The sequence below is a fragment of the Agelaius tricolor genome, unplaced genomic scaffold, assembly GCF_023055355.1.
Source record: "Agelaius tricolor isolate 1412-34295 unplaced genomic scaffold, bAgeTri1.0.p SCAF_66, whole genome shotgun sequence".
In the NCBI taxonomy this organism is placed as follows: domain Eukaryota; kingdom Metazoa; phylum Chordata; class Aves; order Passeriformes; family Icteridae; genus Agelaius; species Agelaius tricolor.
The window spans coordinates 1,459,291-1,485,499 of record NW_027269326.1 but is presented as its reverse complement, the minus strand read 5'-3'; the positions used below and the strand labels follow the sequence as shown (position 1 = coordinate 1,485,499).

General features: G+C 51.4%; 2 protein-coding genes across 50 annotated transcripts; both read right to left on the bottom strand.

Moving 5' to 3' along the window:
• Nucleotides 1-3,073: 3,073 nt before the first annotated feature.
• On the bottom strand, nt 3,074-13,661 carry ENSA (endosulfine alpha). Of its 2 annotated transcripts, none has more exons than XM_071456865.1 (3): nt 13,437-13,661; nt 11,384-11,512; nt 3,074-6,682 (listed from the first exon to the last, which is right to left on the bottom strand). In XM_071456865.1, the coding sequence occupies exons 1-3, from the start codon at nt 13,644-13,646 to the stop codon at nt 6,512-6,514; spliced, it is 510 nt and encodes a 169-aa protein (XP_071312966.1). In that variant the 5' UTR covers nt 13,647-13,661; the 3' UTR covers nt 3,074-6,511. The 2 variants fall into 2 exon arrangements, with proteins under 2 accessions (XP_071312966.1, XP_071312967.1); XM_071456866.1 differs by lacking the exon at nt 13,437-13,661 and adding an exon at nt 13,246-13,376.
• Nucleotides 13,662-14,052: 391 nt separating this feature from the next.
• On the bottom strand, nt 14,053-26,038 carry GOLPH3L (golgi phosphoprotein 3 like). Of its 48 annotated transcripts, none has more exons than XM_071456820.1 (8): nt 20,081-20,682; nt 20,006-20,046; nt 19,924-19,963; nt 19,632-19,811; nt 19,474-19,581; nt 19,116-19,359; nt 17,839-17,953; nt 14,053-15,587 (listed from the first exon to the last, which is right to left on the bottom strand). In XM_071456820.1, exons 1-8 carry the CDS (start codon nt 20,194-20,196, stop codon nt 15,160-15,162), a joined length of 1,272 nt encoding a protein of 423 aa, XP_071312921.1. In that variant the 5' UTR covers nt 20,197-20,682; the 3' UTR covers nt 14,053-15,159. The 48 variants fall into 48 exon arrangements, 36 of the variants coding, with proteins under 36 accessions (XP_071312921.1, XP_071312927.1, XP_071312920.1 ...); XM_071456826.1 differs by having other exon boundaries at nt 20,123-20,681; XM_071456819.1 differs by having other exon boundaries at nt 19,924-20,046; nt 20,081-20,683.
• Between the last annotated feature and the right edge of the window lie 171 nt (nt 26,039-26,209).

The following is a 26,209-nucleotide window of genomic DNA, read 5'->3' as shown; positions in this document are numbered from 1 at the left end:
TATATAGAAGAAATAGATATTTTATATTTTTATATAGAAGAAGATATAAAAATTCTATATTTTTATATAGAAGAGGAAATAGATATTCTACATTTTTTATATAGAAGAATTAGATATTCTATATTTTTATATAGAAGAAAAAATAGATATTCTATATTTTTATATAGAAGAAGAAATAGATCTTCTATATTTTTATATAGAAGAAGAAATAGATCTTCTAGATTTCTATATAGAAGAATAAATAGATATTCTATATTTTTATATAGAAGAAAAAATAGATCTATATTTTTATATTGAAGAAATAGATATTTTATATTTTATATAGAAGAAGAAATAGATATTCTATATTACTATATTTTTATATAGAATAATTTTTATATAGAAAAAATCGATCTATATTTTTATTTTGAAGAAGAAACAGATATTCTATATTTCTATATTTTTTCTATAGAAATATTAAAAATATTTCTTCCCTCTATCTCTTCTATCTATTTCTTTTATATAGAAATAGATAGAAGAGATCTAGGGAAGAAATTTTGTGTTTTGTGGGTGATAAGGCACAGGGAGAGGTTGCCCAGAGAGGAATTAGATGCCCCAGCCCTCGAAATATCCCAGGTGAGGAAGGCCAGAGCTCTGATCCGGTGGAGATGTCCCTGCTCATGCTGGAGGTTGGAGTTGATGGCCTTTAAAAGAAGCTTCCAACCCAAAATATTCCCTTTATCCAAGGAATCCCACCTGGATCCGTCTGCTTCGAGCCCATTCTGACCTTGGTGGGATCTCCCAGCCCTGGCTGGGTTGTCCCCCGTGTCCCCAGCACTGAGACCCCCCCAGAGCAGGGCAGGACCCTCAGAGCCCTGGGATCCCTCCAGGGAATGGAAATTGGGGTTGGAACCCCTGAAACCACAGTGACCCCCCCAAAAAGGGTTCCCAGGGGGTGCTGGGGCCCCTCTGTGCCACCAAAGTGGGGCTGTGGCCCTCACCTGGGACGTGCCACCATGAGCTGGTGGCATCACCAAACTGGGATGTGATGAGAGTGACACAGGGGACAGGGGCTGCCCTCCCCCCCCCACAGGCAGGGTGGGCTCTGGGACCCCCAGAACACAAAGGGACCCAGGGAAGTCCTGTCCTACCCAGCACGGGGGGATCTGGGGACAGGTTTGGGGACAGGAGATCCCAGAGGGGTTTGGGGACAGGAGATGGGGACAGGAGATCCCAGAGGGGTTTGGGGACAGGAGATGGGGACAGGAGGTCCCAGAGGGGTTTGGGGACAGGAGATCCCAGGGGGTTCGGGGACAGGAGGTCCCAGGGGGTTCGGGGACAGGAAATGGGGACAGGGGGGTTTGGGGACAGGAGATGGGGACAGGAGATCCCAGCGGGTTTGGGGACAGGAGATAGGGACAGGAGATCCCCAGGGGGGTTTGGGGACAGGAGATGGGGACAGGAGATCCCAGTGGGTTTGGGGACAGGAGGTCCCAGGGGGTTTGGGGACAGGAGATGGGGACAGGAGGTCCCAGGGGGTTTGGGGACAGGAGGTCCCAGTGCCTCAGGGATGAAAAGCCAAATGCTGGGAGCGCTCAGCTCCTCCCGCTCCAGGGAGGCACTGGGAGCTGCCACCTCCCTGGGCAGCATTTTTGGGGACAAAGTGGGACAAACCCAAGGCTCTGTCACCATCACTGTGCTCTGCTTGGAGCTGCCACCTCCCTGTCACCATTTTTGGGGACAAAGTGTGACCAATCCAAGCCCAGTGTGCTGTGTTTGGAGCAGTCCCCACACCCTGGAGATGTCCCAGCTCAGCAAAACCGGGGCTGTGCATCCCCCTGAGGGTCCCCAACTCCTGTCCCCCTGCCACCCCCCAAAACCAGGTCCAGGAGGGTGAAATTCGTCCCTCTCAAAATCCTTCCCGTGGCCCCAAGGAATGTGTCCTTGTCTGGAAAAGCATTCTTGGCAGCAGGAGCGAGAGCAGGGAGCTCTGGCAGCACCCAGCACATTTTTGGGAGGTGGTGCCAAGCTTCAGCACAAACACGAGCTGGAACAACGTGTCCCTGCCTGTCCCCTGAGGGTCCCTGCGTGGCCTCCGGGGCTTGGGAATTCCCAGGTCTGGGGAATGCAGGCCAGGGACACACCCAGAGAGCTGCAGGGGAAAGGTGGGGCTGGGGAAAGGTCAGCGCTGAAATCCCACAGGTGAAGCCTCCAGGAGAAAGGCAGGAGTGGTCCTGCTCCTGCACCCCAAAATGAACCTGGACAGAGCCCGAGGGGTGGCACTGGGGACCAAGGGACACAGTGGGACAGGGTGGAAGGAACTGCAGCTGGAGCAAAGATTTGTGTTGGTAAAACCCCTCCCCAGTGCCCAGCAATCCCTGCTGTGGAAAAATGGGAGCCCCCAAACCCAGCCAGCACTGAGGGAGGTGGGCAGGGGGTGCCAGCATCACCCCCGTGCCCCCTTCAGTGCCCACCCAGCTCTGGGCTGGGCTGGGGTGGGAAGGAGCCCCTGCCATGGCCCCAAACCCTGCTCAGAGCTGCTCCTGCTGGGGCTCAGCCTGCGCTGCCCAATCCCTTCCCCCTCCTGCACAAACACACCTGGAAAAGCGGGGAGGGACAAGGCTGGGGGTGTCCCCACACGTTTGGAGGTGTCCCCGCACATTTGGAGGTGTCCCCACACGTTTTGAGGGCTGTCCCCACACATCTGGAGGTGTCCCCACACATTTGGAGGTGTCCCTACACATTTTGAGGACTGTCCCCACACGTTTTGGGGCTGTCCCCACACGTTTTTAGGGCTGTCCCCACACATTTGGAGGTGTACCCACACATTTTGAGGGCTGTCCTCACATGTTTTGGGGGGCTGTCCCCACACGTTTTGAGGGCTGTCCCCACACGTTTTGAGGGCTGTCCCCACATGTTTTGGGGCTGTCCCCACATGTTTTGGGGGGCTGTCCCCTCCTCTGCCCCCCCCCCAGCACAGGGACACCCCCAGAGCAGCAGTGCCCCTTTGCATCTTTCCCTTTATTTCCTCTTTTAGGTTTTATTTCCCCCTTTTGGAGTTGAATAAAAAGCAAGCACAGCAGTCCAGAAGAGGTGAACATGTAAAAAAATTATATATATATATATATTTATATATTTGTTATCTATTTACAACATGGCTGGGACAGACAGCAGGACATCCAAGGAGGGTGTGCAGCCACTGCCCCAACCAGGTCCCACAGGGGCTGGAGGCCAGAGCAGGACCCTGTGGGGACAAGGGACAGGTCCCAGTGCCACCACACTCCTTGTGCCTGCCCCAGAGAGGGGCCAGGAGCAGCCCCAGGGCTGTTTCTCACAGGAGGATCCAGGAAACACCTGAAGGCAGAGCCACATTCCAGCACACCCTGGGCAAACACTCCGGGCCAGCAGCAGCAGGGAAGTGACCCAGGTGACACAGGTGACACACACAGCAACACCCAGGGCAGCAGGAACACACAGCAGGAAAACCCTGCCTGGGCATCCTTCACTCCTGCCCCCCTTCCTTTGGTCCTTGGGGCTGAAATTGGGGCAGCTTTTGGGGCACAGCTGTGCCCACACCTGGCCCTGCATGGAAAAGTGTTGGTGTTCATTTGGGGGTTTTGGTTTCGTGGTTTTGGGGTTTTTTTCCCCAAGGCTTGAGACATAGAAAACACAAGAAGGGAAAAAAATGGGGAAAAAAGAAATCAAAGTTTGGGATGCCCTGGCACAGCTGTGCCCACCCTCCCCACTGCATGGAAAAGGGACACCCAGGCACCAGGAGGGGACAGTGCCACCCCAGCCCTGGCTCTGCAGAGCTGCAGCTATGGGTTGTTAAATTTGGGGTTTTTTGTTGTGATGTTTGTGTTCATTTGGGGGTTTTGGTTTCATTTTTTTTCCCCAGGCTTGAGACACAGAAAACACAAGAAGGGAAAAAAATGGGGAATAAAAGAAATCAAAGTTTGGGATGCCCTGGCACAGCTGTGCCCACCCTCCCCACTGCATGGAGAAGGGACACCCAGGGCAGCAGGAGGGGACAGTGCCACCCCAGCCCTGGCTCTGCAGCACTTAAGCAAAAGGTTGTTAAGTTTGGGGTTTTTTGTTGTGATGTTGGTGTTAGTTTGGGGGTTTTGTTATTTTTTTCCCCAGGCTTGAGACAAAGAAAACAAAACACAAGAAGGGAAAAAAATGGGGGGAAAAATGAAATCCAAGCTTGGGATGCCCAACACTTTCAAAGCACAGGTTTGCCTCAGCACCCTTCAAATTCCACCCTGTCTCTGTGCTTTTGATCCCTTTCTGGGTGGCTCCTGCCAGTCCTGCCTCTCTCCCTCCCTCCCTGATCAGTCCCAGCAGCACAAATCCCTCCCTGGCTGCTCTGGTCCTGCTGTGGGAGCACCCAGGGCTGGGGCTGAGGGCCAGGGCAGGGCCCTGCTGTGTCCTGAGCTCCTCCTGCTGCTGGGGGGACAAGAGCTGTGCCCCCCTCCCCCTTGGCCACAAGTGACCAGGGACAGAGAAACTGTGCCATGGCCGTGAGGCAGCTGAGACACTCTGGCCAAATTCAGCCAAGTCCTTCTGCTTGTGCCCCTCTGGGCAAGCCCTTCTGGTGTTATCCTTCTGACCAAATTCAGTCAAACCCTTCTGGTTTTATCCTTCTGACCAAATTCAGCCAAGCCCCTCTGGTTTTATCCTTCTGACCAAATTCAGTCAAACCCCTCTGGCTTTATCCTTCTGACCAAATTCAGCCAAACCCCTCTGGTTTTATTTCTGACCAAATTCAGCCAAGCCCCTCTGGTTGTATCCTTCTGACCAAATTCAGCCAAGCCCTTCTGGTTTTATCCTTCTGACCAAATTCAGCCAAGCCCCTCTGGTTTTGTCCCTCTGTCCCTCCAAATTCAGCCAAACACCTCTGGTCAAGCTCAGCCAAGCCCCCCTGGCCAAATTCAGCCAAGTCCCTCTGGTTTTGTCCTTTTAGCCAAATTCAGCCAAGCCCTTCTAGTTTTATCCTTCTGACCAAATTCAGTCAAACCCCTCTGGTTGTGTCCCTCTGGTCAAGCCCCCCTGGTTGTGTCCCTCTGACCAAATTCAGCCAAGCCCCTCTGGTTTTATTTCTGACCAAATTCATCCAAGCCCTTCTGGTTTTATCCTTCTGGCCAAGCTCAGCCAAGCCCCTGAGGTCAAATCCAGCCAAGCCCCTCTGGTTTTGTTCCTCTGGCCAAATCCAGCCAAGCTCCTCCAGCTGAGGTGGGGCTCTGCTCCCACAGACCCCAAGATGTTTCAAGCACTGCCCAGCCCCTGGCCCAGCCCCTCTGGACACGCTGTCCCCTGGGGCTGAGCAAGGGAGAGATCCCAGCTCAGCCCAACAACAACCCCTGGAATTTTTTTCATTTCATCACTTTGAAGCTCTAAAGCTCACACCTGACTGGGATCACACCTGGGATCACACCTGTGAGATCTGGGACCACAATTTCCAAATCTGGAATCACAGTTTCCAAATCTGGCATCACAATTTCCAAATCCGGGATGATACCTGTGAGATCTGGGACCACTTTCCAGATTTGGGATCAACACTTTCCAAATCTGGGATTGCTCTTTTCAAATCTGGGATCACACCTGCCAGATCTGGGATCACACTTTCAGACCTGGGATCACACCTGTGAGATTTGGGAACACTTTTCAGATCTGGGATCACACTTTCTAGATTTGGGATCACACTTTCCAAATCTGGGATCACACTTTCCAAATCTGGAATCACATTTTACAAATCTGGGATCACACCTGCCAGTTCTGGGATCACACTTTCCAAATCTGGGATCCCACTTTCCGTATCTGGGATCACACCTGCCAGATCTGGGATCACTTTTCAAAACTGGGATCACACCTTCCAGTTTTGGGATCCCACTTTCCAGATCTGAGATCACTCTTTGCAGATCAGGGATCACAATTTCCAGATCTGGGATCACAATTTCATATCTGGAATCACACCTGCCAGATCTGGGATCACTCATTGCAGACCTAGGATCCCACTTTCCAGATCTGGGATCACTCTTTGCAGATCTGGGATCTCAATTTCATATCTGGAATCACACCTGCCAGATCTGGGATCACAATTTCATATCTGGGATCACAATTTCCAGATCTGGGATCACACCTTGCAGATCTGGGATCACTCCCCTGCCCAGCTGGCTCAGTCTCTGGGACCCCAAGCCCTGAAATCCCTTCCCACACCTCAGCCCTGCCCTCTCCCCTCCTCCAGGTGCCCCCTCTGCTCTTCTGGGGCTCTCCCAGCCAGGAAGGAGGCAGAGCTCCAGTGCCTCTGTGAGCCAGGATGGTTCCAAACAGCAGCAAAATTAAGGCAAAGCCTCTCTGAGAGGAAGGGCCAGCCCAACCCTGCCCCCAGTCAGCTTTGGGCTGTGCTTGCTGGAAAGACTCAAACAACTACGTGGATTCTGGTGCTCCCATCCCTATGGTACAGTGAAGTTCAATCCATTTAGCCAAAAAAAAGAGACAGAAAGAGGGCAGCCCCCAGCTGGGAGTGCAGCTACCCTGCCAGCTTGCTGGTGACCAGGGAGGATTTCCTCTGGGGCAGGTCCTGGGGCGTGGGGATGTGGTCTCCTGTCACCAGGTTCTTGTCAGGCCCTGCACTTGGCAGCTGCTTGTTCTTCATCTTGGCCTTGGCCATGTTGTAGTCGCCAGAATCGAAGTATTTTTGCTGCAAGAGGGAGAAATGTTTGGGTTATTGGGAGTGCAGGGGGACAGCAGAGCCATGGGAGCTTTTGGGGAGGGTTAAATTGGGATTGAGATTGAGATTGGGTGTGCAGGAGTTGGGATTGGGTGTGCAGGAGCAGGGGGGAAGCAGAGCCATGGGAGCCTTTGGGGAGAGCTAAATTGGGATTGGGATTGGGATTGGGATTGGGTGTGCAGGAGCAGGGGGGACAGCAGAGCCATGGGAGCCTTTGGGGAGGGCTAAATTGGGATTGGGATTGGGATTGGGATTGGGTGTGCAGGAGCAGGGGGGACAGCAGAGCCATGGGAGCCTTTGGGGAGGGCTAAATTAGGATTGGGATTGGGTGTGCAGGAGCAGGGGAACAGCAGAGCCATGAGGATCCTTTAGGGAGTGCTAAATTTGGATTGGGATTGGGTGTGCAGGGTTGGGATTGGGATTGGGAGTGCAGGATTTGGGACTGGGAGTGAAGGATCAGGGGGACAGCAGAGCCATGAGGATCATTTGGGGAGGGCCAAATTTGGATTGGAATTGGGATTGGGAGTGCAGGATCAGGGATTGGGATTGGGAGTGCAGGGTTGGGATTGGGATTGGGAGTGCAGGATCAGGGCAAGAGCAGAACCATGAGGATCCTTTAGGGAGTGCTAAATTTGGATTGGGATTGGGATTGGGTGTGCAGGATTGGGATTGGGAGTGCAGGATTTGGGACTGGGTGTGCAGGAGCAGGGGAACAGCAGAGCCATGGAGAAAAAAAGAAATCCAAGCTTGGGATGCCCAACACTTTCAAAGCACAGGTTTGCCTCAACAGCCTTCAAATTCCACCTTGTCTCTGGTGCTTTTTATCCCTTTATCCCTTTTTTATCCCTTTTTCCCTTTGGGGAGGGCTAAATTGGGAATGGGAGTGCAGGATCTGGGATTGGGACTGGGTGTGCAGGATTTGGGATTGGGTGTGAGGATTTGGGATTGGGTGTGAGGATTTGGGATTGGGGTTGGGTGTGCAGGAGTTGGGATTGGGTGTGCAAGAGCAGGGGAACAGCAGAGCCACCAGGATCCTTTGGGGAGGGTTAAATTGGGATTGGGATTGGGGTTGGATGTGCAGGAGCAGGGGAACAAGGACCCTTTAGGGAGTGCTGGGATTGGGATTGGGAGTGCAGGAGTTGGGATTGGGTGTGAGGATTTGGGATTGGGGTTGGCTGTGCAGGATTTGGGATTGGGTGTGAGGATTTGGGATTGGGATTGGGTGTGCAGGGGAACAAGGATCCCTTAGGGAGTGTTGGGATTGCTCTGAACCAGGCCATGGGAAGATGACACAAGGGGAAATCCAGGCAGGGACTTAGGCCAGGTTTAAAGGCCTTTAGTCCCCAGCCAGTGACTCAGACTCGGGCACCTCTGACACAGAGCTGGGACCTTTGGATGGCGGGGCCAGCCCTGACCTACTGAGCCCTGGCACGGCAGGGACTGAGGGCAGGGAGTGAGAAACTTCTGGAATGCTGGGCTCACACCTGGGAGAGCTGGGATCACACCTGGGAGATTTGGGATCACACCTGAGAGAGCTGGGATCACACCTGGGAGATTTGGGATCACACCTGGGAGAGCTGGGATCACACCTGAGAGAGCTGGGATCACACCTGGGAGATTTGGGATCACACCTGGGAGAGCTGGGATCACACCTGGGAGATTTGGGATCACACCTGAGAGATTTGGGATCACCTCTGTGAGATTTGGGATCACACCTGGGAGAGCTGGGATCACACCTGGGAGAGCTGGGATCACACCTGGGAGAGCTGGGATCACAGCTGCTGAGAGAGCTGGGATCACAGTGCCAGGGCTGGCATCACCTCTGTGAGATTTGGGATCACATTGCCCAGGCTGGGATCACACCTGAGAGATTTGGGATCACACTGCCAGGTTTGGGATCACCTCTGGGAGATTTGGGATCAAACTGCCAGGTTTGGGATCACAGCTGTGAAATTTGGGATCACACTGCCAGGTTTGGGATCACAGCTGTGAAATTTGGGATCACAGTGCCAGGTTTGGGATCACAGCTGCTGAGCCTGAGCCTCACAAGATGCTCTGCACTGGGATGATGAGCCAGGCCTACAGAGCCAGGACTTTTGGGGTGGTGAACCAGGACTTTTGGGATGATAAGCCAGGCCTAGAGCCAGGATTTTTGGGATGAGCCAGGCCTAGAGAAACCGGATTTTTGATTTTTGGGCTGGTGAACCAGGACTTTTGGGATGAGGAGCCAGGGGTGACAGAGCCAGGATTTTTGGGATGATGAGCCAGGACTTTTGAGATGAGCCAGGCCTACAGAACCAGAACTTTAGGGGTGGTGAACCAGGACTTTTGGGATGATAAGTCAGGCCTACAGAGCCAGGATTTTTGGGATGAGCCAGGCCTGGAGAGACAGGATTTTTGATTTTTGGGCTGGTGAACCAGGACTTTTGGGATGGTGAGCCAGGCTGACATAGGCAGGACTTTGGGGAGGATAAACCAGTGACAGAGCCAGGACTTTGGGGAGGATAAACCAGAGTGACAAAGCCAGGACTTTGGGGAGGATAAACCAGTGACAGCCCCAGGACTTTGGGGAGGATAAATCAGTGACAGCCCCAGGACTTTGGGGATGATAAACCAGTGACAAAGCCAGGACTTTGGGGGTGATAAATCAGTGACAAAGCCAGGACTTTGGGGAGGATAAACCAGTGACAGAGCCAGGACTTTTGCCCCAGAGAACAAACCCTGGCTGCTGCCAAGGCCCTCCCTGCACCATCCCAGGGCTGGGGGCACCTCCCAGCTCAAAGGGCATCCCAGTGCCTCATCACACCCATCACCCCAGCATTTAATTGAAATGTCATTTCAAATTAATTTAAAACTCCTTCAACTAAAATGAAAATTTTCATTTTAACACCCAAAGAATTTAAAGTTCAAATAAAATTTTAATTTAAATTTTTTTTTAATTTCTAAATTGATTTTTTGGGTGTAAAATTAAAATTTGAAGTTTTATTTTTCGTTTTTAATTTTAATTAAAAATTTTAGCTTTCTATATAAACAATAAATTTATTTATGAGTTCTTAATAGGATTAATAAGTTCAATTAAATTTTAGATTTTCTATATAAGTAATAAATAAATTTGTTATTTCTTAATGGGATATAAACTCAATTAATTTTAATTTTTATATATAAATAATACATTTATTTCTTATTTTTTTAATAAACTTAATAATTTCCCAAAGTCAAGGCTAAGGCCCTGATCCCTCCCTTTCCTTTTCCCAGCCCAGGAACCTTTTGATTCATTTCTGAGGGATTTAATCCCATTCCTGAGAGATTTTCCTCATTTTTCCCCCATTTTTCCCAGTTTTTCCCCCAGATTTCCCAATTTTCCCCCATTTTCCCCCCAGGTTTCCTCAACAGTTTTTTCTCCATTTTTTCCCCAGTTTTCCCAGGGTTTTTCCCCAGATTTTTCCCAGTTTGTTTTCCAGATTCCCAGTTTGTTTCCCATTTATTTTTCCTATTATTTTCCCTGTTTCCCCCCCCAGATTTCCCTTTTATTTCCCCATTTTTTCCCCAGGTTTCCCATTTTGTTTCCTATTTTTTCCCCAGGTTTCCTAGTTTATTCCCCCCCTTTCCCCCTTTTTTTCCACTTTTCCTTTTCTTTTCCCATTTTCCCCCCATTTTTCTCCAGATTTCCCATTTATTTTTCCCATTATTTTTCCATTTTTTTACCCAGGTGTCCTAGGTATTTTTTCCTAGTTTTTTTCCCAGGTTTCCCAATTTGTTTCCCATTTATTTTTCCCATTTTTTCTCCAGTTTTCCCATTTTTTCCCCAATTTCCTGGGTTTTTTCCCTTTTTTTTCCCCCAGGTGTTTTCTCCAGTTTTCCCTTTTTTCCCCACATTTTTTCCTGTTTTCCCCATATTTTTCCCCAGGTTTCCCATTTATTTTTCCCATTAGTTTTCCTTTTTTTCCCCCAGTTTTCCCTTCTTTTCTTTCCACATTTTCCCCCAATTTCCTGGGTTTTCCCCAGTTTTTTTCTTTCCTTTTTTTTCCCCAAGTTTTTTTTTCCCCAGGTGTCCCAGTTTTTTTTTTCCCTCAGTCTTTTCCCAGCTTTCCCATTTATTTTTCCTATTTTTGCCCACTTTTCCATTTTTTTCCCAATTTTTTCCCCCAGTTTTCCCATCATTTTTCCCATTTTCCCCCCCAGTTTTCCCATTATTTTTCCCTTTTTCCCCCCAGTTTTCCCATTATTTTTCCCATTTTTCCCCCCAGTTTTCCCATTTCCCCCCACAGTTTTCCCATTATTTTTCCCATTTCCCCCCCAGTTTTCCCATTATTTTTCCCTTTTTCCCCCCAGTTTTTCCCATTATTTTTCCCATTTTTTCTCCAGTTTTCTTTATTTTTCCCATTTTTTCCCTGATTTCCTGGGTTTTTCCCCAGTTTTTTTTTCCCCTGGTTTTCCCTTTCTTTTCCCATTTTCCCCCCATTTTTCACCAGGTTTCCCATTTATTTTTCCCATTATTTTTCCTTTTTTTCCCCCCAGATTTCTCATTTTTTTCCCCGTTTTTCCCCCAACTTCCTGGCGTTTTTTTCCTTTTTTTTTTTCCCATTTTTTTTCCCATTTTCCCCCAATTTTTTCCCAATTTTTTGGCCAGAGTGGGATCTCCTGGGGCTGAGCCCTGTGCCCCTCACTCACCCCTTTCTGCAGCCTCTTCATGAGGAAATCAGAGCCCCCAGGCTTCTGGCCCAGGTTGGGATATTTGGCCTTGAGCTTGGCCTCCTCTGCCCTCTCGGGGGAAATGGCTTTGTCCTTCTCCTGAGAGTCCTAAAACACAGAGAGAAATCAAAAATTATTGATTAAATAACATTTACATTGTTTGTTACATCATTAATTTACATTTATTCATTAAATTAAAATTTCTTTGTATTTAATTTACTTTTTTCATTATTAATTTATATTTGTTAATTAAATTTATATTATTATTATTATACATAAATTCAAATACAAGATTAATATTATATATAATTAATTCTATTATTATAATACAATAGTAATATTAATAGCATTATTATAATAATATTACAATAATCATATACTATATAATATATTATGGTAATATATAAATTTATTTATATTTATTTATATTTATTAAATAAAATGTACATTATTGATTATATTATCAATTTACATTCGCATTTATTTATTACATTAAAATTTATTTATTAAAGAAATTTGACAATATTTATTTCACTATTAATTTACATTTATTAATTACATTAGCATTTATTTAATAAATGAAATTGACATTAGTTATTACACTATTATTTTACATTTACAATTATTTATGAAATAAAAATTTATTTATTAAATAAAATTTACATTATTTCTATTGGGAAGGAATTCCTGGATTTTAGGCTGGATTTTGGGCTGAATTTTAGGCAGGAATTCCAGGATTTTAGGAAAGAATTCCTGGATTTGGGTCTGCTGGGAAGGATTTTGGGGGTCCCAGGTAGGATTTGGGGATCCCGGGGAGGATTTCAGGAGTGCCAAGCAGGATTTTGGGGCTCCTAGAGAGCTTTTAGGGTTCCTGGACAGGATTTTGGGGTCAGGGAGGTCTGACAGCAGCACCCAAAGCTTTGTGCCCTGAAACCACTGCAGGGTCTGTGACTGCTGCCCTCAGCTCCCAGTTACCCCAATCCCAGTTACCCCAATCCCAGTTCCCCCAGTCCCAGTTCCCCCCTCCCAGTTACCCCAGTCCCAGTTACCCCATCCCAGTTACCCCCTCCCATCCCAGTTCCCCCATCCCATCCCAGTTCCCCCAATCCCAGTTACCCCCATCCCATCCCAGTCACCCCATCCCAGTTCCCCCATCCCAGTTACCCCAATCCCAGTTCCCCCAGTCCCAGTTCCACCCTTCCAGTTACCCACATCCATCCCAGTCACCCCATCCCAGTTCCCCCATCCCATCCCAGTTATCCCCTCCCATCCCATTTACCCCAATCCAATCCCAGTTCCCCCAGTCCCAGTTCCCCCCTTCCAGTTACCCACATCCATCCCAGTCACCCCATCCCAGTTCTCCCAATCCATCCCAGTTCCCCCAATCCATCCCAGTTCCCCCATCCCATCCCAGTTATCCCCTCCCATCCCATTTACCCCAATCCAATCCCAGTTCCCCCTATCCCATCCCAGTTACCCCCATTCCATCCCAGTAACCCTACTCCAATCCCAGTTCCCCCATCCCAGTTCCCCCTATCCCATCCCATCCCATCCCATCCCATCCCATCCCATCCCATCCCATCCCATCCCATCCCATCCCATCCCATCCCATCTCCCCTATCCCAGTTCCCCCATTCCAGTTATCCCCATTCCATCCCAGTTACCCCCATCCCATCCCAATTCCCCCATCCCATCCCAGTTACCCCCATCCCATCCCAGTTACCCCACCCCAGGGTAATCCCAGCCCCCTCCCACCCCCGTTACCCCTTCCCGGGCCCACCCCGGGTCCAACCCGAGCCCATCCCGGCCCCCTCCAATCCCACCTCACCAACCCCACGCACCCCCCACGCCGCCATCTATCCTAAACCGGAAGTCCCGCCCACCGCCCAACCTCGTAGCCAATCAGAGTCCGGATTTCGCCAGACAGACAATAGAAATCACCAATCTCCGCTTAGGACTGGAAAGAGGGACGTGCAGCCGAGCCAGTGGGAGCCCGCCCGACACCCCCTCTGTCCCCCGGGGGTTCCCCCACCTGTTTCTCCTGCCCGGTCTCCTCCGTGAAGGCGCCGGTACCGAGCGGGGCTGCCATGGCGGCGAAGGGGGGGCTCTGCGCTCCCTCCGCTGCGTCCGGCCCCGCGCCCTGCTCCAAAATGGCCGCCACCGCCTCCACCGCCTCAGCTGTGTGACGGACAGCAGTTCTACCCAATGAGCGCAGAGAAGCGGTCGCAGTGACATCACGCATGACCAATCAGTGCGCGCGGGGGCGGAGCATTACGAGGAGGCGGTGCAAGCAAAAGGGCGGTGCAATAATGACTGGCATTAACAGCGGCCAATGGAAAGCAAGAAACAGCGAGTGGACGGGGTAAGAGGCGGGGCTTCCCCCTGTTCCTCAGCGCCGCGGGTTCGAGACCGGGGCCGGGAGGACGCGGGGACACCGCGGGGATGGGGGGACACGGAAAAGCCCCGAAAGCGCCCCCGGAAAGGGAAACGGGCCTGGGGGAGGAGGGAGCTCACCCGCACCCATCAACTGAGACCACCCGCAGCTCATGTCCCCCGGGGGACATCGCACCCCTCACGGGCACGGCCGGTACCCCTGGAAATGCCAACGCTGGCAGCTGCACCCACTGAAACACGGACACAGCCCGGGCTGCAGAGAAATATTTCAGTTTTAAGTGAACTACAGGAGAATAAAGTGGGGGAGGAAGGAAGGAAGGAAGGGGGTTGTGAACAAAAATAATCACAGTTTCACTTGGTTTTTCTTACTAGAAAGAGCAGCTGAACCATGGGGGCACAGCCCGGGGGGGCTTTGGGTGCCCAACACCCCCAAATGTCACCCCAGGAGGGTGTGAGCTCCTCAGGAGCACCCCCAGAGCTGCCAGGCGGGAGCCTCTGCACTGGCCTCAGAAGGAAATGCCCAAGGGCAAGGAGTGAAGAGCTGCTGCCACCTCTCCCTGGAGGCACCAGGGACTGTGGTGGGGGGTTCTCACCTCCCAGCCCTACTTGGGGAGGGGAAAAGCAAAAATCCCCTGGTCCCTCCCCAGGCTGAGCCCACCCAGTGCCCCAACTCCAGGTCCCCATGGGGAGAGGGCTCCCCCTGATGGGCCCCATCAATGATCTCTCCCACCCCATGGGAGGAGTGTTTAGGACTTATTGAAGGCCACCAGCATGGCCCAGATCATCTCTGTGCCTCTGCCTTTGGCACCTTCCAGCTCCAGGTTCCTCTGGGGAGAGGGGTCCCCTTGATAGGACCCCATGTGGGGTGTGCAGTCCCCTTGATGGGACCCATCAATGATCTCCCCCACCCCATGTGGGGTGGGGTTTAGGACTTATTGAAGGCCACCAGCATGGCCCAGATCATCTCTGTGCCCCTGCCCTTGGCAGCTTCCAGGTCCAGGCTCCTCTAGGGAGACCCCTGTGGGACCCCAGGTGGCACCTCAGGATGGGACCCATCAAGGGTCTCCCCCACCCAATGTAAGGAGTGTTTAGGACTTATTGAAGGCCACCAGCATGGCCCAGATCATCTCTGTGTTCCTGCCTTTGGGACCTTCCAGGTCCAGGCTCCTCTGGGGAGAGGGTTCCCCTTGATGGGACCCATCAATGATCTCTCCCACCCCATGTGTGGGGGGTTCAGGACTTATTGAAGGCCACCAGCATGGCCCAGATCATCTCTGTGTGTTCCTGCCTTTGGCACCTTGAAGTCCCCATGGGGAGACCCCAGGGTGGAACCCCAAGATGGGACCCACCAAGGAGAGGTTTTAGGACTTATTGAAGGCCGCCAGCACGGCCCAGATCATCTCCATGCCCTTGCCCTTGGCAGCCTCCACCTCAGGGTCCATATCCAGCAGGTCCTTGGTCCTGTTCATGGCCACGTCGTACTTGTCGTCGGCCAGGCTGGCGAAAACGTTCTCCAGCACGTCCGAGGCGTGGGCCAGCACCAGCAGGGCCAGGGTCCTGCGCTCCATGCGCTGGGGCTCGTTGACCCAACGCTCCAGGACGCTCTCCTGGAGCCTCTTGAGCAGGCGCTGCTTCTCGGAGGCGTTGCACACGGGGTGGGTGGTCATGTCGAAGAGGAGGAAGTTCTGCTTCTCCGTGGTCAGGATGCCCTTCTCCACCAGGGCCTTGGCCAGGCGCTCCCGCACGTTGCGCAGCTGGTACTGCAGCTTGAAGGGGTTCCAGGTCTCTCCTGAGGGACAGGAGGCTCTGCTCAAGCTTTGCTTCCCAATCCCAACGTCCTTCCACCCTTCCATGATGTCCTGCATGGACACCTGGCTCTGCCACAGGAGCTCTGAGTTCCAAGATTTCCACCAAGCTCCCAGTCCAGAAAATCCTTCTCTGCCCCCACATTCAGCCTTCCCCTGCTCTCCTCATCTCCAGGGATCTCCAGGGATCTCCAGGGATCTCCAGGGATCCAGAGCCAGGCCAGGGAGGCTCTGGTCAAGCTTGGCTTCCCAATCCCAACGTCCTTCCACCCTTCCATGATGTCCTGCATGGACACTGGGCTCTGCCACAGGAGCTCTGAGTGCCAAGATTTCCACCAAGCTCCCAACCCAGAAAATCCTTCTCTGCCCCCACATTCAGCCTTCTCCTACTCTCCTCATCTCCAGGGATCTCCAGGGATCCAGAGCCAGGCCAGGGAGGCTCTGGTCAAGCTTGGCTTCCCAATCCCAACGTCCTTCCACCCTTCCATGATGTCCTGCATGGACACTGGGCTCTGCCACAGGAGCTCTGAGTGCCAAGATTTCCACCAAGCTCCCAGTCCAGAAAATCCTTCTCTGCCCCCACATTCAGCCTTCTCCTACTCTCCTCATCTCCAGGGATCTCCAGGGATCTCCAGGGATCCAGAGCCAGGCCAGGGAGGCTCTGGTCAAGCTTGGCTTCCCAATCCCAACGTCCTTCCACCCTTCCATGATGTCCTGCATGGACACCTGGCTCTGCCACAGGAGCTCTGAGTTCCAAGATTTCCACCAAGCTCAGAACCCACAAATTCCTTCTCTGCCCCCACATTCAGCCTTCTCCTGCTCTCCTCATCTCCAGGGACCTTCAGGGATCTCTCCAGGGACCTTCAGGGATCTCCAGGGATCCAGAGCCAGACCATGGAGACTCTGGTCAAGGTTTACTTCCCAATGCCAACGTTCTTCCACCCTTCCATGATGTCCTGCATGGACACCTGGCTCTGATCCCTTGGCCAGACTCAGATCCTCCTGGCAAAGCTCCCAGTGGAGCTTGAAGAGAAATCCCAGGAGACCCCAGGGCAAATCCCTTCCCAAAGCCTCTTCCACCCATGGGTCACCTCAGGCTTGGTGAGGCCTCAGCATTTGGATCCTGCAAAATCCTTCCTAGGAGCCCCAAATCCTACCTGGAACCCCCAGAATCCTCCAGTAGAACCTTCAAATTCTACCAGAACACCTAAATATCCCCCAGGGTGATCTGGGAAGGGAAATCAGGGAATCATGGACAGGCCTGGAGAGGGATTTTGGAGAAGGGTTCTGGAGGGATTGGAGGGTCCAGGCTGGTTTTGGGGCTCTCTCCTCTTTTTGAGGCTCCCTCAGCAAAAGATCCTGGAGCTCTGGATGCAGAGGGTGATCCCTGATGGATTTTGGTGGCTTTGGCTGAGGGATGTTTGGACAGGCCTGAGAGGGGTTTTGGAGGGATTGGAGGGTCCAGGCTGGTTTCTGGCAGTTCCCTCACCACCAGAACCTGGAGATCTGGAGGCAGAGGGTGTTTGGACAGGTCTGGAGAGGGGTTTTAGAGGGATCTGAGGGTCCATGGCAGTTTTGGGGCTTTCTCCTCTTTTTGGGGTTCCCTCACCACCAGATCCTGGAGCTCTGGATGCAGAAGGTGATGCTGGACCTGGGATCCCTGATGGATTTTGGTGGCTTTGGCTGGGTCTGAGGGATGTTTGGACAGCTCTGGAGAGGGGTTTTGGAGAGGCCAGGCTGGTTTTGAGTTTCCCTCACCACCAGATCCTGGAGCTCTGGATGCAGAGGGTGATCCCTGATGAATTTTGGTGGCTTTGGCTGAGGGATGTTTGGACAGGCCTGGAGAGGGGTTTTAGAGGGATCTGAGGGTCCATGGCAGTTTTGGGGCTTTCCCCTCTTTTCGGGGTTCCTTCACCACCAGATCCTGGACCTCTGGATGCAGAGGGTGACCCTGGATGGATTTGGGTGGCTTTGGCTGGGTCTGGGTCCTGGAGCTCTGGATGCAGAGGGTGACCCTGGATGGATTTGGGTGGCTTTGGCTGGGTCTGGGTCCTGGACCTCTGGATGCAGAGGGTGACCCTGGGTGGATTTGGGTGGCTTTGGCTGGGTCTGGGTCCTGGAGCTCTGGATGCAGAGGGTGCCCCTGGATGGATTTGGGTGGCTTTGGCTGGGTCTCAGGGATGTTTGGAGAGCCCTGGAGGGAGCTGGGATGGTGGAATTTCCACCTGGCCCTACCAGTGAGCAGCTCTATCCAGGTCTGCACCGTCTCTGCTGTCTCTGTGGCCTTGATGTGCCTGAGGGTCTCATCCAGCAGCACATCCCCAGTGGGAGCATCTGACTTCAGCAGCACCTGGGAGGAGCAATATTCTAGAATGTTTGCATATTGTAAATCTGTGTCATTATTCTAGAATATTAAACTATTATTATGATATAATAATGTTACAATATTATTATATAATATTATAATTTTGTATAAATGTTATATAATAGTATGCTATTATAGTTATATATTAATATAATCTATTAATATATTATGATATTGTCATTTTATATCAATCTTATATAATATTTTAATTATATAATAATATAATATTCTATCAAAATTATATTATGATACGGGATAATCACTATATATAATATAATATTCTATTATCATATACTATTATAATTTATTTATATACTATATCTATACATTATATTAACATTAATATCATATTATAATGTGTAATAATATAAAATTATAATTATATCATATTATAATAGTGGGTTTTATAGTATTGCTATGTAATGTTCTATATTAAAATTAATATATTATATTAGATATTATATTAGTATAACATTATAACATATAATGATATATTATAATTATATAATACTATAAAATTGGCTTTTTGCAAATATTAAAATGGATTTTACACGTATGATGTTGAAGTAACTTTGTTATAAAGATGCAGTTTTTATTTCTGCTTTATGGTATGTATCTCCTATTGTCCCTTATAAAATTAAATTAATTATAAATTCATTATTAAATTATTTTTGCATTTTATTATTAATTTTAATTTCATTTTTAAATTTTACTACTATTTATTTTTATTTTAATAGCTGCTTTTTTTCTTTTTTATTTATTTATTTAAATTTTACTTGTCTATTTTATTACTATTTATTTTCATTTTTATTAATTTTTTATTTTAATTTACTTATTTTATTTTCTATTTTTATTTATTTATATTACTTCCTTTATTTTATTAATTTCTTTCTTATTTGTTCATATTATTTACTTTACTATCTATTCATTTAAAATTTTATATTATTATTTTTTAATTTTTTAATTTTTATTTTTATTATAATTTATAATTATTGTTTATTATTTGTTTATTATTTATTATAAATTTTATTTTCAATTTCTATGTTATTATTTCTCCATTTGCACAAGAGACTGAACATGTATTTTCTCACATCCCCCAGGCAGGATGGGTGGGCAGAGCCCCGCCCCTGCCCTGCGGCAGCCTGACCTTCCTCTCCAGCAGCCTCTTCTTCCTCAGGGCCAGCGGCTCCAGGCGGATGCGGCCGCGCAGCGCGAGCTCGATCAGGATCCCGCCCCGCAGCCCCGAGGAGATGCAGTCGTTCCAGAAGGAGGTGTAGCCCTGGCGAGAACACGGCAGGGATTTGTCCTCTCTGCTGCTTCTGGTCCTGCTGGGATCGTGCCCCGGAGTCTCCCCAAAGCTCCCCGGATTCCCACAGTTCCCTTCTCTAAACCTTCCCACATTTCCCTGTTCTGTCTCTAAACCTTCCCAGATTCCCACATTTCTCTGTTCCTATCTCTCCAAACCTTCCCAGATTTCCACAGTTCCCTGTTCTGTCTCTCTAAACCTTCCCACGTTTCCCTGCTCCTGTCTCTCCAAAGCTTCCCAGATTTCCACATTTCCCTGCTCCTGTCTCTCCAAAGCTTCCCAGATTCCCACATTTCCCTGCTCCTTTCTCTAAACCTTCCCAGATTCCCACATTTCCCTGCTCCTGTCACTCCAAACCTTCCCAGATTCCCACATTTCCCTGCTCCTTTCTCTCCAAACCTTCCCAGATTCCCACATTTCCCTGCTCCTGTCACTCCAAACCTTCCCAGATTCCCACATTTCCCTGCTCCTTTCTCTCCAAACCTTCCCAGATTCCCACATTTCCCTGCTCCTGTCTCTGCTCCTGTCTCTCTAAACCTTCCCAGATTTCCACATTTCTCTGCTCCTTTCTCTCCATTCACAGATTCCCACATTTCCCTGCTCCTTTCTCTAAACCTTCCCACATTTCCCTGCTCCTGTCACTCCAAACCTTCCCAGATTCCCACATTTCCCTGCTCCTTTCTCTAAACCTTCCCAGATTCCCACATTTCCCTGCTCCTTTCTCTCCAAACCTTCCCAGATTTCCACAGTTCCCTGTTCTGTCTCTCTAAACCTTTCCACATTTCTCTGCTCCTTTCTCTCCAAACCTTCCCAGATTCCCACATTTCTCTGTTCCTTTCTCTCCAAACCTTCCCAGATTTCCACATTTCCCTGCTCCTGTCTCTCCAAACCCTCCCAGATTTCCCTGCTCCTGCCTGATCATAAAAAGGAGCAGCAAAAAGGAAGAGAATTCCAAGTTCCAGAATGCACAGGACAGTTCTGGGCTGCAATTGCAGCCAGGGAGAGAAAAAAAACCAAACACCTGGACAAGAAAGCCAAGGAAGGGCAGGGAGGGAATTTGCCCTGGGAATTTGCAGGGAAGGAATTTGCAGGGAGGGAATTTGCCCTGGGAATTTGCAGGGAGGGAATTTGCAGGGAGGGAATTTGCTGTTCCCTGAGCTTCAACAACACTCGAGTGATGCTTTCCAAGAGAGCTGGGGCTCTGCTTTGGAGCAATGGGGCAGCCCAGGTGACCCTTCCCCTTCCCTTCCCCTCCCTTCCCCTCCCTTTCCTTTCCTTTCCTTTCCTTTCCTTTCCTTTCCTTTCCTTTCCTTTCCTTTCCTTTCCTTTCCTTTCCTTTCCTTTCCTTTCCTTTCCTTTCCTTTCCTTTCCTTTCCTTTCCTTTCCTTTCCCCTTCCCTTCCCTCTTCCCTTTCCCTTTCCCCTTCCCCTTCCCTTTCCCCTTCCCTTTCCCTTCCCTTCCCCTCCCTTCCCTTCCCATCCCATCCCTTCCCCTTCCCTTCCCTTCCCTTCCCTTCCCTTCCCTTCCCTTCCCTTCCCTTCCCTTCCCTTCCCTTCCCTTCCCTTCCCTTCCCTTCCCTTCCCTTCCCTTCCCTTCCCTTCCCTTCCCTTCCCATCCCATCCCATCCCTTCCCCTTCCCTTCCCATCCCATCCCTTCCCCTTCCCTTCCCCTCCCTGATGAGAACAAAGCCCCAGAATTGTTTCCTTCTGTTCCAGGATTTCAGGCAAGCCAGGAGCAGCCGGGGCTCAGGGAGAGCCTGGGGGGCTGCACTGGCACCTGGGGGTGCCCAAGGGAAGGTGACCCCAGTGGGATCACAGCCACCCAGGGCTGGTTTGCAGGGAGACCCCAACACACCTGCAATGGGTTCCTGGTGGCAATTTCCCCCTTTCTGCTCTTTTTTTCCCTCCTTTTCTGCTGCCCTTTTGGCTTTGTTCCTCCCTTTCTGCTGCTTGCTTTCTTTCCTCCATTTCTGCTCTTTTTTTTCCCTCCCTTTCTGCTTTTTTCCTCCCCTTTTGCTGCTCTTTTTGCTCTTTTCCCCTCCTTTTCTGCTTTTTTCCCTCCCTTTCTACTGCTTTCTTCCCTCCCTTTCTGCTGCCCTTTCTGCTCTTTTTTCCTCCTTTTCTGCTGCTTTTTTTCCTCCCTTTCTGCTCTTTTTTTTCCTCCTTTTCTGCTGCTTTTTTTCCTCCTTTTCTGCCCTTTTTTCCCTCCTTTTCTGCTGCTTTTTTTCCTCCTTTTCTGCTGCTTTTTTTCCTCCTTTTCTGCCCTTTTTCCCCTCATTTTCTGCTGCTTTTTTTCCTCCTTTTCTGCCCTTTTTTCCCTCCTTTTCTGCTGCTTTCTTTCCTCCCTTTCTGCCCTTTTTTCCCTCCTTTTCTGCTGCTTTTTTTCCTCCTTTTCTGCCCTTTTTCCCCTCCTTTTCTGCTGCTTTTTTTCCTCCCTTTCTGCTCTTTTTTTTCCCCTCCTTTTCTGCTGCTTTTTTTCCTCCTTTTCTGCCCTTTTTTCCCTCCCTTTCTGCTCTTTTTTTTCCTCCTTTTCTGCTGCTTTTTTTCCTCCCTTTCTGCTCTTTTTTCCCTCCCTTTCTGCTTTTTTTTCCTCCCCTTTTGCTGCTCTTTTCCCCTACTTTTCTGCTCCTTTTTCTGCTTTTTTCCCTCCCTTTCTACTGCTTTCTTGCCTCCCTTTCTGCTGCCCTTTCTGCTCTTTTTCCCTCTCTTTCTGCTGCCCTTTTTGCTTTTTTCCTCCCTTTCTGCTGCTTGCTTTCTTCCCTTTCTGCCCTTTTTTTCCTCCTTTTCTGCTGCTTTTTTTCCTCCTTTTCTGCCCTTTTTCCCCTCCCCTTCTGCTGCTCTTTCTGCTGCTTTTCCCCCCTCCCTTTCTGCTCTTTCTCTGCATGGAAAACAAGGAGGGAAGGACCTGAAAGGAGCTCCTTTCTCCAGTCTCCTGCCACCAGGAGCCTGCAGAAAAAGTGAAGCCCTTCCCAAGGCAAACAGGCTGGGAAGCCCCAGCCCTCCCCAGGGAAGGTTTTCCCTCCCCAGGGGTGAATTCCCATCCCCTGTGGCTCTGTTTGAGCAGGACGTGTGCTCACTGGGCTTGCCCTGTACAGGGAACCATAAAAGAAATGAAGATTTTTTTATTTGCTTTCTCTCCACTTCCTTGTGCAGGAACACAAAGCAACCTTTCATCCCTGCCCTCCTGGTTTCCTTTCCTGGATTTTGCTCCTGGCTTTTACAAACAAGTTCTCCAGGAAAGGGTGTGAAGATGAGCAAAGGTTTCAATTTCCTGGCCTCAAGGGCACGTTACCCCCAGGAAATTTGAAATTCCAAAGCTCCTGGGTTATTTCCAGCTTCTGGAATCAGACTGGTTATAAAAGCCAGGCTGGTTTGCAGCCAGGTCCTCCTACATGGACAGACTGGTACTTTAAATAATGAAATTACAGCGTGAGCTCATTGAATTTGGCAAAAATCATCTTGTTTTTCCCCAGTCATCAAAGCATGAGTGAACACCTGAGCTGTGAAAACAGAGCCCAGCTCAAGGCCAGGCTGCTGCTGCCTCTGGTTGTGAGCTACAGGAATGTGGAAGGACAGGATGGAATAAAAACAAACAAAAAAAAAGAAAAGTGTGACAAGGTTTTTTTGTGTGTTTTTCCCTGTTTGTTGTGCTCTCCCAGGTTCCTGGTGGCTGAAGGGCCATTCCCAGGATGCATTAACCAAGAACACCAAACACAGCCCAGGAGAAAAGCAGCCCATGGCACCCCACTCCCAGGCTGCTCTCAAATATTTGCTCCAGGATTATTTGCATTGTGTTCCCTTTACAGCCCTGAGCTCCTGCCACTTCCTAGTTGGCTCCTAGATCTTATCTGGGGCTCTGGAACAGGACAGCCCCAGCCCTTGTCACTGTCACAGCCTGGGCTGGATCCGTGGCACAGCTCAGCACCAGCTGGGACCAGCCCACAACTGCAGAGCCCTGCTGCAAAGAAGGTTCTGGCACCTCACAAAGGTTGAACTCCAGCCCTGAGGGAGGAAGAGGAGGAGGACATCCAGCCCAGCTCCTCAGGGTGGGAGAGAATCACACAGGAATCATGGAATAGTTACAGCTGGAAAAGATCTCCAGGATCATTGAGCTCAATCTTGACCAAAGTGGGCTCCTGGAGCTGGAAAGCCTCTCTAGAAGCTTCTGCTCTGCCACTGCCACCCCAAAAAGCACCTTGGGCACCTGGTTGGCTTCCCCTGGTCTGCAATTCCCCATCCACTCGTCAGGAATAGCAGATTTTAGAACTGTGGAATGGTTTGGGTTGGAAGAGACCTTAAAGATCAACTGATCCCATTCCCTTCATGGCAGGGACAGGTTCCAGCACACCAGGCTGGCCTGGGCCACTCCCAGGATGGGGCAGCCATGGAACAACCTGTGCCAGGACCTCATCACCCTCCCAGCCAAAGATCTGCCCAAGCTGATGCAGGAGATGGGTGCAGGGCTGAAAACAAGGCCAGGGACAGCACAGACAGCTCAGAGAAGCCCACACCAGGAATCCTCCCCTTCCAGGCAGAGCTGACAAACGAGTTCCTAGCAGCTGATAAGCACAAACCCATTCTGTTAGACCAGGATCCCCTTCCCCCAGGGTGACAGGCACACAGGAGGAGCTCCCCCAGTGCCATTCCCAGCCAGAGCTGCCCATCCCCAGCCCTGCCTGGCCCAGGGAGGCAGCAGAGATGCAGCTCCTGTTCCCTGGCCACTGTGGCTCCAGACTCAGCCTGTGCCTGCTCCCAGCTCCCAGCCCAGCTGACTCTGCTGCCCTCTGCCTCTTCCCTCTGCTCTTTCCCCCATGGATTTTTAAAGAGCAGAGCAGAGCAGTGCCCATGGTGTCCCTGTGTGCCAGCTGCTGCTTTGGAGCTGCAGAGAAGGATGAAAGGATGTTGACCCTTTGATAAAGCAGCTGAGCCTCCATCTACCCATGGCTTCAGCCCTGGAAAGAAAAACCCCTCTTTGTTTTGTACACCCACACCTCCTGCCACTGTCCCCAAGGCAGAGCTGCTGGGACAGCACTTATCAGCCACAGGCACAGCTCAGGTTGCCATCTCCTGGCACAGGGAGCCCAGAGCAGCTGGCCCATCTCTGGAAGTGTCCAAGGCCAGGCTGGACAGGGCTTGGAGCAGCCTGGGATGGTGGAAGGTGTTCCTGCCCATGGCAGGGGTTTGGAACTTGATGAACTTTCCAGTCCCTTCCAACACTCCTGCCTCAGTTGAGGTGTTGGGGCTGGGTTGGACTCCATGATCTTTAAGGTCTCTTCCAACCCAGTGATTCTGTGAATTCTGAACCTGACCCATCCCACGATTGTGTGATTCCAAGCAGGTGCTAAGGGAGAACACTGAGAAGAACCCATCCAATCCCTTCTGCTGCTCCCTGAGAGCCTCGAGCCCAGCTTGACCACAGCACTGCCCACGAGCCCCACCAGCCTCACCTCCTTGTCCTTCAGCCCCAGGAGCAGCACCTCCTCCATGAGGGTCAGGCGGATGTCTTTGGAGTCATCGGGCTCGTCCTCGTTCAGCTCCCGGTCCGCAGCCTCCTCCTCACCCTCCCCCTTCTTCTCGGAGCCCCGGCCCTCGGCCCGCCGGCCCCGGTGCGTCAGCGTCGTCATCTCCGGCTGCACGGAGGGCACGGGGCGCTGAGCACCGGGGCTGAGACCCCAGAGCCAAACCCAGAGCCCTTCCCTCACACCCAAACCCCCATTCCCAGACCCCAGACCCAAACCCCCTTCCCCAGACCAAGGGAAACTCGTCCCTTCCACCCCAGGATTTCCAGCTCCCCCAGACCCAAACCCCCATTCCTGGACTAAGAGGTGCTTGTCCCTTCTACCCCAGGATTTCCAGCTCCCCCAGACCCAGACCCCCAAACCCCCTCCCCCAGACCAAGGCACGCTCCTACCCCAGGATTTCCAGCTCCCCCAGATCCAAACCCCCATTCCCAGACTAAGAGGTGCTTGTCCCTTCTACCCCAGGATTTCCAGTTCCCCCAGACCCAAATCCCTTCCCTCAGACCCAAACAACCATTCCCAGACCCCAGACCCAAACCCCCTCACCCAGACCAAGGGACGCTCCTACCCCAAGATTTCCAGCTCCCCCAGACCCAAACCCCCAGACCCCCAGGCCCAAACCCCCAGCCCACGGGGCTCTCTCGTCCCTTCCCCCCCGGATTTCCAGCTCCCCATTCCCGGGGGTGTCGGGGATCCCCGTCCCCCCTCATCGCTGAGCCGGTCACAGCCCAGGTTCTGAGGGGAGGAGCAGCGGAGCCCCCGAGCCCCTGAGGGCGGGTCCCGCACCCCCGGCAGCGTCCGGGCACGGCCCCGTCCCACCGCCCCTGTCCCACCGGGCTCCCAACCCCGGTCCGGCTCTGTCCCACCCCTCACGGCCCCTGCCCGGCCCTGCCTCACCCCCCGGGCTCTGTCCCACCCCTCACGGCCCCGGCCCGGCTCCATCCCAGCCCCCGGCCCAGCCCCGCTCCATCCCGCCCGCCGCCGCAGCGCCCTGCCGGTGAAGATCCGCCCCCCCCCCCGCCACGGGGGTGGGGGCTGCCGAAGCCCCCCGCCCGCTGCCCGGCCTCACCGCTGCCCGGCCTCACCGCAGCCCGGCGGGTCCGCCCGCCCCGCTGGGTTCCGGGGCCGCGGGCAGGAAAAGCCTCCGCGGGGCCGCCGCCGCTTCCTGGCCTCCGCTGGTCCCGCCCACGCCGCGGCTCCGACCAATGGGAGCCCGTGCGGGTCGGAGCAGCCAATGAGTGCGGCCGGGATGGGTCAAGGGGCGGGACTTCCTCCTGTCAGTCAAGGGGTGGCTCCGCCCCCGCCCGCGTGTCCTGTCCCGGTCCCGGTTCAGTTCTTGTCCCGTCCTGTGTCCCCTCCTGCGTCCCATTCCGTGTCCCATTCTGTCCCCTCCTGTATCCTATTCCGTGTCCCGTC